The sequence below is a fragment of the Quercus suber genome, unplaced genomic scaffold, assembly GCF_002906115.3.
Source record: "Quercus suber isolate HL8 unplaced genomic scaffold, Cork oak 2.0 scaffold_300, whole genome shotgun sequence".
Taxonomy (NCBI): Eukaryota; Viridiplantae; Streptophyta; class Magnoliopsida; order Fagales; family Fagaceae; genus Quercus; species Quercus suber.
In genome coordinates this window covers 852244-865966 of record NW_027069756.1, presented here as the reverse complement: position 1 = coordinate 865966, position 13723 = coordinate 852244, and the positions used below count along the sequence as shown (strand labels likewise).

The 13723-nt window shown below is 34.7% G+C and overlaps 2 protein-coding genes across 2 annotated transcripts; both read right to left on the bottom strand.

Annotated features, from left to right (window-relative positions):
- Positions 1-898: 898 nt before the first annotated feature.
- Positions 899-3670, bottom strand: LOC112015042 (G-type lectin S-receptor-like serine/threonine-protein kinase LECRK3). The gene has a single exon (XM_024047401.2). It carries the CDS (start codon positions 3532-3534, stop codon positions 1063-1065), a length of 2472 nt encoding a protein of 823 aa, XP_023903169.2. The 5' UTR covers positions 3535-3670; the 3' UTR covers positions 899-1062.
- A 6396-nt stretch (positions 3671-10066) lies between these two features.
- Positions 10067-13324, bottom strand: LOC112017507 (G-type lectin S-receptor-like serine/threonine-protein kinase LECRK1). Its single transcript, XM_024049961.2, has one exon. The coding sequence runs from the start codon at positions 12642-12644 to the stop codon at positions 10260-10262; it is 2385 nt and encodes a 794-aa protein (XP_023905729.2). The 5' UTR covers positions 12645-13324; the 3' UTR covers positions 10067-10259.
- Positions 13325-13723: the final 399 nt, after the last annotated feature.

The following is a 13723-nucleotide window of genomic DNA, read 5'->3' as shown; positions in this document are numbered from 1 at the left end:
TTTTTTTTTTTTTTTTTTTTTTTTTTTTAATAATTTGATGAACATGACTCTCTATTTGAGATATTTAGTTGTTTTACAACACTGGATGGAAATGCTCTTAGGGTGCTCATTGCATGTTTTCAAACTTTAGAATGCAAAGTACCAATGACTCCATCGCTTAGGTTGTTTTTCTACCCAAAAATTTATGGATGGTAATGTTTAACTCAACTTGGAGTTGTGAATTTAGATGTGTTTGTTTGTTTGTTTGTTTTGTTAATGACGTGAAACCTCACCAAGGTAGGGCTCTTGGGATGTGCATACTTGTGACTGTCTATTTGGCCTATTTGGCATCTTGAATTATTTTGAATGAAGAATATGATTATTTTCAATTATGAGCAAAATGATCGATTTTTGTAATTTAATTTATAAGGTTTGTAAACTTTTTTATATTGATTATGTAGTTGGTTTACACAATATACATGTTCTACATGTTTTGAACTATACAGTAAATATTATTGATAATTTGACCATATCAATTATCAAGCACTAAGAAACATTTTCCAACTCATTTTCAAGGCTACTGTCAAACACAAGAAAATTAATCAATTTATCAGAAAATGTTTTTTTTTTAAGTCATTCAAAAAAAAAAAAATCCGTCTAAACAAACGGAAATTAATAAACTTTCTTTATAATTTTATTGATGAAAAATAGTTAAAATGACTTCACGAATTAACTTCTCTTAGGATATGATCCCCTCCCATTTAAATCCGTCATTTCCCTTCAATTTTTAGCTAGATGTGAGGCACGTGACATTTAATTGATTTTGTGTGGTTTATATGGATTTTTAAAACCATAATATTTATTTATTTATTTATATGCTACATGTTTTAAATCTGGATAAAAATTTAAGGAAATTGGGTAATTTAAATGGGTGGGGATCATCATATCATATTGATAGGCCTAACGAGTAAACTACATATGTTCTCACATGAGTCCCTTACTTGAATGGGAAAGGAAAAAAAATACATAAAACAATACAAAAACTACATTTAAATAGAGAGAATTTTCCTCACAAGAGAGAGTTTACATGGAGGTATTAGTTGGACATGGAGGAGCAGAGATGTCAGTAATCCCTTCTAACATCAATACAACACTCTTCATGGAAGGACGAAGAACTGGTTGATCTTGAATGCACCATAACCCCACTTTAACCATAGTCTCCAAGGTTCTCTTATCTACCTCTTCACCAACCACAAGCTTTTCCAATTCTCTAGCAACAAAGCATTTATATACCCAAGTAGAAAGATCAATTTCTTCAGGTCTTGACACATTAACCTCCATGTTCCTTCTGCAACATACAATCTCCAAAAGTACCATTCCATAACTATAAACATCTGCCTTCACTGATATTGGGGTATTCTTCTGCCACTCAGGTGCCAAATACCCTCTAGTCCCTCTAATCATCGTGAAGGTTCTTGTTTGATCTGGCATTAACGATTTTGCCAAGCCAAAGTCAGAGATTTTAGCAGTCCAAAAGTCATCCATCAAAATGTTTGAGGGCTTTATATCACAATGAATAATAGGGGCCTTACACTCCTCATGTAGATAGAGAATCCCCCTTGCAACATCTAACGCTATTCTTACTCTTTCATCCCAGTCTGGACGCCTTATAGCTTTAAAAAGAACATCGGCGAGGGAGCCATTGCTCATATATTCATAGACAAGAAGCCTCTTAGAGCCCTCAGCACAATAACCTAGCAATTGTACCAAATTTTTGTGGTGAGTTCTCCCTATTGCTCGCATCTCTGCACGGAACTCCCTTTCACCTTCTTCCACCAATTTTTCTAGTCTCTTCACTGCAACAAGTTTTTTACCTTTGTATAAAGCCCCTTTGTATACTGTTCCGAAAGAACCCTTACCCAACTCATCTTTGAAGCCATTTGTTGCTCTTCTGAGCTCATCATATGAAAACAAATTTAAAGCAAGCCCCTTAGTCAGGCCCAGTGTTTCACTCTCTTTCAGTCTTTTATACCTTAGAACTCGTATTTTGAACATATAAATGCCAGAAATTCCAAGGGCAAGACAGGAGAACGTAGTAAAAGCTAAAATTAAAACAAGAATTTGCACTATAACCTTTTTGCTTGTGAACACGTGGACAGGAGGCTTCACTAATTCGGGAACAGTTTCATTCCAGCTTCTCATGCTCACCTTGAAGAGAGCTACAATATCCGGGTTTGTATCTCTTCTAACGTATCTCAGTGGAAGCTTGTGTCTCTGGCAATACGAATTAGTACTGGACACAGTGAACAGTGCTGCCTCACAATTGCAGTCTTCCAAGCAAGACTTGCCACATTCTTCTTTCGTTGTCATGGGTTCATATGTGTAAGGAATATCGCTCCACATCATATTCAGTGTGGTAGTGATGTTATATGATGCCACATGATCGTTGCCGCCTCCGCACCCTACTTCTGAAAAGTTTCTCTCACAGCCGAGAGATGGATTATTCATGTCAACCAAATCGGTTCCAGGAAGACAAACACAGTATGGTTTGTCGTCATTGAGTGTGCAAAAGCTGTTGAAGCCACAAAAACCATTCACCTTGCAGAGATCCATGTCCTCCAATGCTGACCACTGAACATCTGACGATTCTAGTTTGCCAGTCTCGTCAAAGGCATGCGAGTACAACCGAAAAAGTCCGTTAGCATCGAGAGTTGCACGATAGATGGTGTTGGTGTCATTGCTTGCTGATGATGGACTAAAATCTTTTACGCTGTCCATGCTAGTGCTGTTGATGATTTGTAGATACCCTGTATCATTGAGATAAAGGCGATACTTAAGGTCATTTCCATTGGCACCATTGCCATATCCATTACTTCCAGCACCCCAGTAAGCTTCACTTATATCGTCTAAAGTGTTTGCCGGGTATAGAACAAGGTTTCCATCATACTGCATCTTCAGACGATATTGTCCAGTTGAGTGGTTGGTCTCTGATACACTAGAGAACAATTGACCACCGGAGGGCAGAATCTGCCCTCCCAAAATAGTATCAGTTGGATATCTGAAAGTCTCCCAAATGATGGAATGTTTTTTGTTGTAGAGGACAAAATTGCCGGAATCAAACATGCAGGCAAAAGAAGCAGAATCTGATGTTGTAGCACTGATAGGCTTCTCCTCTTCTTGCTCATAAGTTGTCAAAAGAAGCTTACCACTGTGTGTTAAATCCAGTGTTGTCGCATTTGAGGTAATCGGAGGATCATCACGGTTTGCTGTCCACACAACCGTTATATTGTCTATACCCACCAACCAGATTCCGACCATGAAACCAGTGCCTTGCCGATAGAATCCAAATGCAAATTGGCCAGAAGGGGAAGGCCATGACGTGGGGGTAATTGTGGGATGGATTGAAGAACCCAGGCCTATATGCCTACATTGCTTTTGTTGAGGTTGAGCTCCTCCACATGCAAATGATATAGAGAGTAGAAAGAAAACAGCAAATTTGGAAGCCATGAGAGAAGGGTAACAAAGGACCATAACATAAGAACAAGCTTCTTGCATCAACTAAGTTTTGCCAACTAGCTGGCAATAGTTGCTGGCCCTTTTGTGAAGAGATATAGCAGTAAACTTTCTAGTTAAACATTGTAGTTTTGAAACGTGAACGGGACTTCTACGTTTTCCATGGACCACCTTTATTTGTTAGTTGTCCCTGACCAGTTTTTGCCCACGATGCACGATTTCTTTCGTCCTTGTTGACTGAAGCTCCCCCCGATCTTTACTCTCATAATATCTACTTTGAAAAAGACGAGGAGATAGAATAATTCCAATGACACTTAATTGGATATGCAATTTCAAAGTTTGTTGAATTTTGTAATTATAAGTGGTTGACACTTTCTTACCCCATTAAAAATATGGATCCACCACATTTGAAATTAAGGTTGCAATTGACATAATTCTTTTTTACTATTTAGCTTATTTTTATTATTATTCAACTTATTTTTGTTACTATTTAAGAGTTTTATTACATTTTTTGGTACTGTTTATAAGTTTTATTGTACTATTTTAGTTATTTTTTAGCTTTATTTACATTATTTTCACTAAAAAGTTTTTAGTTTCAGTTAAGTAAGCTGTTTCTAAACAGACTCCTAGTGTTCATTTTTTGCAAATAAGCAGAAATTTTCAACTTGTCTCAAACGCATACTAAGTGTGAAAATTGTGGTGGGTTTTAGTTAGGTTAATCGGTAAAATCTTTGATTGTTGAATAAGAGGTCTGAAGTTTAATTTTTACTTACACCAAAAATTGATTGATATTTTAGTCTGATGATAAAAAATTATTATTAAGAGTAAATCTCATAATTTGAAACTTTCTTTAAAAAAAAAAAAAAAAGTGTAAAAATTCGGCGGAGTAGGGAGCGAAAATAAGAATTAAAAAAAAAAAAAAAAGAGTTAAAGTCGGTCAAAATAGAGAATAAAATATTGGTAGCTATTGTTTTCATAGATCAAATCAGTATCTGGAATACAATGGGCCAGTGAGCGGGCTTGGGTCTCTCCATTTGACTTGTTAAAATGGAGTTGACTTGAGATGGAGAAGACCCTATTTCCCAAAGAGCACGGTTTTTATATTAATCCAACACTTGGAAACAAATCAACCGCTCTTCTATTTTCTTTTCCTTCTTAAAATTAATAATTTATTAATAATTTTCAAATTGTAAAATAATCATATATATATATATATAAAGAGTGAATATTTAAAGGTAAAAATACCATTTTGATCCCTATATTTTGGGATTATGATCAATTTGGTCTCTATATTTTGATAGAAGTCAATTTGATTCTTGTTATTTTCAGCTTACAATCAATTTGGTCTTTACTGTTAATTCGCTAACAAAAAATGTCTACGTGTCAAACAGTGTGCATTGTTGGCATATTTCACACCTACACGGCTTATAAAATAATATTAAACAAATTTAATCAACATAAAAAAAAAAATTCCATATCAGCATTTATATGAAATTATAATTTTTTTAAAGGAAAAAATAATAAGAATTACACTTTCTTTTCTTTTCTTGGCAACCAAACATAATATAAACATTTAAAAAAAAAATTGGTTTTGCTTTTGATATTAGCTTCTTTTTTTCTTTTTTCTTTTTTAAAATTTTTAATTTAACCATTTTTTTAAGGAAAGGCTAGAGGGAAAGTGAACATTATTTTCATGAGCCACTTCAAATATGATAGAATAACATTAGCATCAAGATTAAGTCATGTGTGCACCAAAAATGAGGCTATTGGGCTGAGATCTCACTTGGGCTCACAACTTATTTGTATAGTGGGTTTGGATTTCCTACTTCGGGTCCTTCTCGGCACAGAGACTCAATGAGATCACTTTTCTCTCTCTTTATTCCTGAATCACTCTTCTCTCTACTCTCTAATCCTTTGGGAACTTTTTCCAACCCCCCTCTCCTTCTTCCATCTCTCATATTTATAGCTCAAAACTAGTAGGAGGACTATGATTGCTTTCATGGGTAGTGCAATGTGAGGTCCAATATTATTAACCGTAAATGGGTGGTTAGGTGGTAGTGGAATGCGATGAAAGTGGTTTTGGAACTTGGTTTCCACTCCCGCAGATATGCTCGGCATGGACGTTCCCCGAGATACTGCCGGGTATGTAGAGGGCGGTACGACTGAACTAGCGCAGCCTCTCTCGGGGACAACTTGTCGAGCAGAGACCATGTCAGCAAGGCAAGATGTGAGCTAGCATCGACTAGCCGCTCCTTTGGCATCAAAATGACACTCAGCCTTGGGTTTGTAGCTTTTGTGGGCTTGGGCTGAGATCTTGAGTAGGGCGAAGGTTAGGCCCTTGGGCCATGTTGTTGATCCCCAATTCACGGCCCAAGGGGGCATGGACATCACGGGGCTGTACAAGTCCATAAGCCCTTTTTGGTAATTTGCACTGAAACAACAATTTTAGACTAATACCATATACAAGTTTTACCAAACGTTTTATTGTAATTTTCGAAATTGTGTTTTCCAAACTCACATTTTAAAAACGTTATTTTAAAAATGCACTTTTTCAAACAACTTATCCAAATGAACCCTTAGTGGGATTTTAAAATGGAACATAATTTTACATATTTATTGTAGTAAATGAATAAGATTTATCTTTATATATATATATATATATATAAATTGCTGGGATATATCTAATTTAGAGATAGCGTACCCTTTGTCCCAAATTTTTTGTCTTGTTTAGAAAATCCAACTTTTTAAGAAAATATTATTTATTATTTTCATTTTGAAATTACCCTTAAACAAAGTTATAAAAAATTTCTATCGTATAATTTTTAAATTTTTTTTTTTAAAGTAGTTATCAAAAATTTGAAATACGAAGTTACCAATTGGAATAAACCTCTTTTGAAATTTTTTTCTTCTTCTTTCTTTCTATAGGGTTAGGATTTGTGGCCCAAGCCCAAAACAATGAATTTGTAGAGTATGGGTGAAAGAGCTAGGTTGATTATGGGATCAACAATAACGAATCACAGCCCTCAAGCACAAACCAACATGAATTTACACGTAAATAATGTATATCCGAAGAGTTATATTATTGATTATCTCGTGAATACAGATCTTTGGGTTACAATCAAGCTCCTCTCCCCCTTCTACGTTAGGAGCTTCTTTCCTTTATATAACCTCCCTTCTCCTCATCTATATCGTCCACCTATACCTCATCCGTAAGTCTACCTGAGTATATGTCATGTCAAGCATCTCCTTTAACTCTGTGTGTGTGGCAGTAAATGAGGATACACTATTCAGGAGTCTTCTCCACATAAATGCGGCCAGAAAAGTTGCTGCAGAGCATTAAATACGGTGGTAGCAGCTTTCCCTTTAGATATTTCTTCATCCTTATCGTCTCCCAATGTACTCAGAGCTTATCTTGATCAAGAGGAGTCCTCGGAAGATCATCTTGACCTTTTATACGTTCAATTGATCCAAACTATTCGCGTCAGGGGAATATAACCTCTTCGGACAGAAGGCGACCTCTTCAGAGTGTAATTACTTTTCCCTTTGAGGGTCCCTCTTCCAGATGGGTCTTGCCCTTACCCTTACCATCTCCTTATTCTCGATCGTACAGTAGTCCTCATATGGGCTCTCGGCCCACTATGTTAGACTGGATCCTTTTCCCCCCACACTTTCTTTTTTATTTTTATTTTTTATTTTTATTGCAAACTAAGACGTGATTAGAAGAGCTTTCACTTTTTTTCTTTTTTCTTTTTTTGAGGAAAAGGGCTTTCATAGTTAGTGTTGGGTTTTGGGTATTCTTTTCAATAAATAAAATAAAATAAAACCTAAAAAAATATTCCTAATACAATACAAACACTATTGTCTTGCTTTCAAATTCAATCTTATCCTTTAAATGAATTACTCCTGGCTACTACAATGCTTTTGTTTAGATTTTCTTTTTCTTTTTAAATGCTCCCAAAAATAAAATAGGGCATAATAGAAAAATTAGTAAACTATAAAATAAAGGTCAAACAATTTGGGACGAAATGAGTAATTTTTAAGAAAAAGGAAACCTAATATTATGTAAAGAAAAATTATCTGCTAAAATGTTTTTTGATAAGTAGTAAAAAGTTGTAAATGTGGAGTAATTGAGGGAATTCAAATCTCTTAATACTTTATTATAAAAAAAATTATAAAAAAAAACTTTTAATACTCAATTTGAAAACCAACATAATAGTGATTATATTTTATAGGCAATGTTTTAGAAATGTATTTTTACCATGTTATCTTCAAGTTTTGTTTCTACTTAAAGTGTAGGGTATTTTTGAACTACTGAAAAGTTCATCCTAAATAGGAAAAACCCCTTAAATAGTAGTATAGATATGATAAAAGCAAAGATCTGATATGGGAGAGTATGAGATTCTATCAAGCGTTGACTTTCCTATAAATCTACGGTGTAAAAAAGACGTAACATTTACAAAGTTACACTAGATGATACTCTCTCTCTCTCTCTCTCTCTCTCTCTCTCTCTCTCTCTCTCTCTCTCTCTCTCTCTCTCTCTCTCTCTCTCTCTCTCTCTCTCTCTCTCTCTCTCTCTCTCTCTCTCTCTCTCTATATATATATATATATAATGGTTTTGAGGAAAGTTCCTCTAGTCTATTATGTGGTTACTTTAAAAACTATTTATATATATTTTTAGTCACATGGTCTACTTAATGGTTTGAAGGAAACATTTGTCCAATATAGTATATACTAGTCGACAATCATATAATGCATAGGAAAGTTTAATATAATATGATTTTTTTACTTTTTTGGTTTTAATATAAAATTTGATAATTATGGTATTTATTATGATTGCTTTTGTATATGAAACTATGAGTAATTATTCAATACTCTAGAAGTACAATAAATGTGTATTCCTTCCTTTAACATGAATAGTGGATTTTTTTATAACGGTTGTTGTGACAAATTTTTACTGGTTTTGATCTGGGTTCACTATTAACATCACATTTTCATTTATAAATAACCACTCATCACATCAATAGTTTGTAAAAAATTTTGTTAAATAGTTTATAACTCTAGCATTTTCCTTGAACAATTACACATGAAAGTATGGTTTTTTTTTTTTTTTTTGGAGGAAAATGAAACTATATACCAATCAAAGATTTTTCTTTTTCAAATATGAAATTGATAATTATGATAGTTGTTATTATTATGCATTACCACTGTGCACCTTTGGCGCGATGGTCATTCCACAAGTATAAGTGCTTGTAAGGAGTGGGGGCAAGGGTCAGGATTCAAGTCTCCAAGAAGAAGCTTCATGCACATATACACTTAGATTAAGCTAGAGTAGAATTTCTATCTTGTATATATATATATATATATAAATATATTATGCATTTAGTATGATTTAAGTTACCCGTGCATCGCACGAGTAATATTGTAATATTTTATGTAAAATAGTTTTAGAGAATGTTGTACATGTATTATAGCATAATTGTTGTAAAACTTTATTAGTAATAAGTTAATCATAAAAAGCAACAATTATAAATTGCACATACATATCCGTTATAATTATTCATTGAAGTAATAATAATAAAAAAAAACAAAAAAAAACAACAACAACAACAACAACAACATTGGAGAAATATTGTAGAATAAAAGTTGATATAGAATGTGTCTGTCTCTTTCTCCTTAACTCTAAAACAAAATACACATCCCAAGCACTGATAGTTAATCATATCATTTACAAAACTCACAAATTTACAACGTCTAACCTTAACATTAAAATCTTAATTGTCGTTGTCACTCAATATAAAATGCAAGCCCTCCTTCCTTAGTTGTAGCCAACTCATACGGGTTAAGATTAAATGAGACAACAATGTTAGAGCTAAGTAGGTGTCGGCAAAAGATTGAAAGTAAATGATAACATTTTTGGTTTATGTGTATTTGTCATGAAATGACATGAAGGACTATGGGTAGGTATATATAAAAGGATTAGAAGTGCAGGAGGTGAAAATGATGAATTAAAATGTATAGAGTTTTGTGTGTATGTGTGAGGGATGAAAAATATTGAACATTGAATTAAATGATACAAAGAATATTTATTTTTTAATTAAAAAAGTCTTGAAACATTGAACCAAATAAAACAAAAAATCAATATTTAATTTGTTTTTATCTCTAATGTGGCACTTAGAAATATTTCAATTATCTTTATATAGAATGCGTCATTTGACAAAAACTCATACTTTTCCATACGAGGTATCTACCTTTTTATATATAATATATAATATATTATATTATATTATATATATACAATATTTTCATTAAATGGTAGAATATATAATTTCATATTAAACTGTAATCAATATATATATAATGAGAAATCATTACATATTTTAGAAATGTATGGTTTAAAAAAAATGTAAGCTAATATCATGTATAACTTGAATCTCTTAATTTTTTTTTAAAAAGTATAATACGAACTATATATAATTGTGATTATTTTTAATTGTATTGTGCATATATAAGGATTACACACTAGTTTAAATATATATTACACTAGTTTAAATAAATATTACGTTTGCAATTGATATAACACTAGTAATAGAGATAAATGATTAAATGACTTCTATATTTAAAAATATCCATACACGAGCGAAGGGCGGGAGAACAGATGCACATAACTACTTATAAAAAATAAAAATAAAAATCAAACCAAACCAAACCAAACGTACGAAGTAAGCTTATACAAACACACACATGATTGCGAATATAAGGAAGACATATCAAGAATGAGAAATGGCTGGAGATGGAGGGACCGCTATATCCATTGTCCCCTCCAACATCAAGATTATATTCTTCATGGGAGGACGCAAAGTTGGATCTTCTTGAATGCACCACAAGCCAACCTTCACCATTCTTTCTAGCGTCCTAATGTCTACATCTTCGTCTTCCACAAGCTTATCCAACTGTCCAGCCGCAAGGCAATTATATACCCAGTTAGAAAGAAGTATCTCATCTGCTGTTGAAACATTCACTTCTATGCTGCTTCTGCAACATACAATCTCCAAAAGCATTAAGCCAAAACTGTAAATGTCAGCTTCTACTGATATCAGGGCATTCTTTTGCCATTCAGGTGCAGAGTACTCACTTATCCCTTCGATGCCCATTGCAATTCTCATTTGATTCGGCACCGATAGCCTTGCCAATCCAAAATCTGAGATCTTTGCAGTCCACGTATCATCCATGAGTATATTTTGAGGTTTTAGATTGCAATGGATGATATGGACTTCGCACTCTTGATGTAGATAGAAGACCCCTCTAGCCACTTCTAGTGCAATTCTCACTCTTTCCTTCCAAAGGGGGCGCTTCTTAGCCTTGAAGAGAAGATCTGCAAGTGAACCATTGCACATGTATTCATACACAAGAAGTTTTCTAGACCCCTCAATACAGAAACCAAGCAACTGAACTAAGTTTCTATGATGAGTTCGTCCAATGGCAGTCATTTCAGCTCGAAACTCCCTTCCTCCTTCTTCCACAAATTTCTCTAGTCTCTTAACAGCAATAGTTTTGTTTGCTTCAGAGACATACCCTTTATAAACTGATCCAAAAGAACCCCCACCTAGCTTTTCCTTGAATCCATTTGTTGCGTTCTCAAGCTCGTTGTAAGAAAATGAACGCAAGGTGAAATTTTCAGCAAATTCCGCATTCACATTTTCTGGCAACAGCTTTCTGTACCTATGAACTTGATGCCTATAAATGAAGAAACAAGATATTGCAATTACAGACCACAACAATGCAACGGAACCCAAAGTTACGGAAAGAATCAAAATGATCTTTTTTTTGCTATCCATCAGGATTACTGGATTTGGTGGGCGATTGGCTGAACTTAACCCATTTCCCTGAATCACCTTAAAGAAAGCTATAACTGGTATAGTTGTAATTCTCCCATATCTAAGTGGAAGCTTATATTTATTGCATGTGCCATTCTTGTAAAGATAAAATGCAGCCGCACAATTACAGTCTCCAAGGCAAGACTTGTAACAGTTTTCCTGCTTTGTACTTACCACTGAATAAGGAAAATCACCCCAGGATATATTCGATATAGTAGTAATGTCGTAGGGTATCACTGGGCCTTTGCTGCAACCATCTTCACTGAAGTTGTTGAAACAGCCCAACAACTTATTTTTGGGGTCCATGAAATGAAACCCAGGATAACAGCGACATTCAGCTTTGTAGCCTGTGCCTATGCAGTAACTGTTCAGGCCACAAAAACCTTTTACTTCACATTGATCATGCAAAGCTGACCATTTCAAGGACACGTTTGAGCTAGTATAACTATTGCCCCAAAAGTGGTGTGAATACAACTTAAAAATTCCATCAGAATCAAGTATTGCACGATATACAATTCTGGTTTCTTTCTTGCCAGGGTAGGACTTATTCGCCAAAATGATTAAGGTGGAACTGTCGTCGATTAAGCGTAGAAGACCCCTTTGGTTAAGACTCAGAGAAACAGAAGGACCAAAAAAAGTATACACGGACCAATAGGCATTTTCTGGACCATTTGTACTGTTTACAGGGTAGGAAACAAGGTTTCCTCTCGTGTCCATCCAAAGACGGAAACGTCTACTTGAGTGGTTTGATCTAGACATCAACTGGTAATCACTGGACAAATTCTGACCTCCTAATATGGTGTCAGTTGGGTTACTAAAACTTTGCCAAATAACCTTAGAAGAGTTATCGTAGAGCACAAAATTACCAGAATCATGCATAGAAGCTGAATCTGCAGGTTCTGGGTCATCTTCATCTAGAAAGTTAGCTGTGAAATTTTCTTCACCTTGCTCTGTGCGAAGGAGCAGCATACCATCGCTTGTTAAGTTCAATGTAGCATTTGAGGAGAGAGGAAGGTTATCTGGATTTGCAGTCCAGACAATAGTGTTCTTTGGTTGAGTATGCAGCCATATTCCAATAGCGAAGCCTTTGCGGCCTTGTGGGTAGAAACCAAAAGCGAAAAGGCCAGAAGGTGAGAGCCAAGAAGTACGGTTGGCAATGGGGGAAAGCCAAGAGCCCAAGGGTATCACATTGCTGGAATGGTTTCGTTGTAGTTGGGCTTTTACATCAAAGGCAAGTAGAAACATGGATAGTAAGAAGAGAACAGATATAGAACCCATGAGACAGGAGTGAGGGAAAGAGATGAGGGAAGGCTTGTTTAGTTAAAGGAGATTGAAATGAAATAATAATAATAAGCATTTTATTTATTTTATCCTTCTTTTTTTTGGAATTAGAAAGGCCCCCAAGGCCCCAACCCTAAGCTTACGCAGAATTACAGAAAGAAGTTTCTAGTCAAACTTCATCTATTAGTGGCAGCTGCCCCACAGCCCAGACTAGACTTGACTTACTTTCATTTGTGCTGTTAGCGTTCACATTGCCATATGTCCGTAATATTTAGTGTTAAAGCCCCAAAACTTCCCATTTACTCAATCTTGCAAAGTCCTGCAATTACAAAAAAAAAAATTTGCAATTGTGCTACACTGTAGCAACTTGCAATAAAAAGGTTTATATCGTATTTTATGGTGGTAGAAGGATATTTTTAATTATTTTGTATGAAGAGGAAGAGAGAGAAAAAGTTGGTGAAATTAATATTTTAATGAATAGATTAGATAAATAAAAGTTTGGATATTGAGTGTGTTATAAAATAGTATGGTATAATTGATAAAGTAGTTTTTAAGATGGTAAAATAGAATAGTAAGGGAAAGCTTGTTTAGTTATGGAGATTGAAATGAAATAATAATAATAATAAGCATTTTATTTATTTTATCCTTCTTTCTTTGGAATTAGAAAAGCCCCCAACCCCAAGGCCCCAACCCCAAGTTTACATCTTGAACTATACACCTCATGGTACATAGCAAGAGGCCTTCTCGGCCAACACATCTTAGTCGGGATAGTGATCACTCAGGGATACTACATCTTGGCTACTCGGTAATGCCTTGGGGAATAACGTTGCCAAACGTCCCCTTTAAGGTTGGAACTAGTTCCAAAGCCACCACTCCTATTCCTAACTAAACACCCACTTAAAAGTAATGGAATTAGACCTCCATACCCACTAATAACTTTGAGTAATCATAACACCTCCACTAATCCTGAGCTATAAATAAGAGATGAAAATGAGAAAGAGGGGTTTTTGGGGGATGTGAAATGGTTCTAAGGGAGAGAGAGAGAGCACCAAAAGAGTAGTAATAGAGAAAGGAGA

Coding starts and splice junctions, on each gene's coding strand:
- LOC112015042 (XM_024047401.2), bottom strand. CDS start 3,534: ATGCAAGAAGCTTGTTCTTATGTTATGGTCCTTTGTTACCCTTCTCTC.
- LOC112017507 (XM_024049961.2), bottom strand. CDS start 12,644: ATGGGTTCTATATCTGTTCTCTTCTTACTATCCATGTTTCTACTTGCC.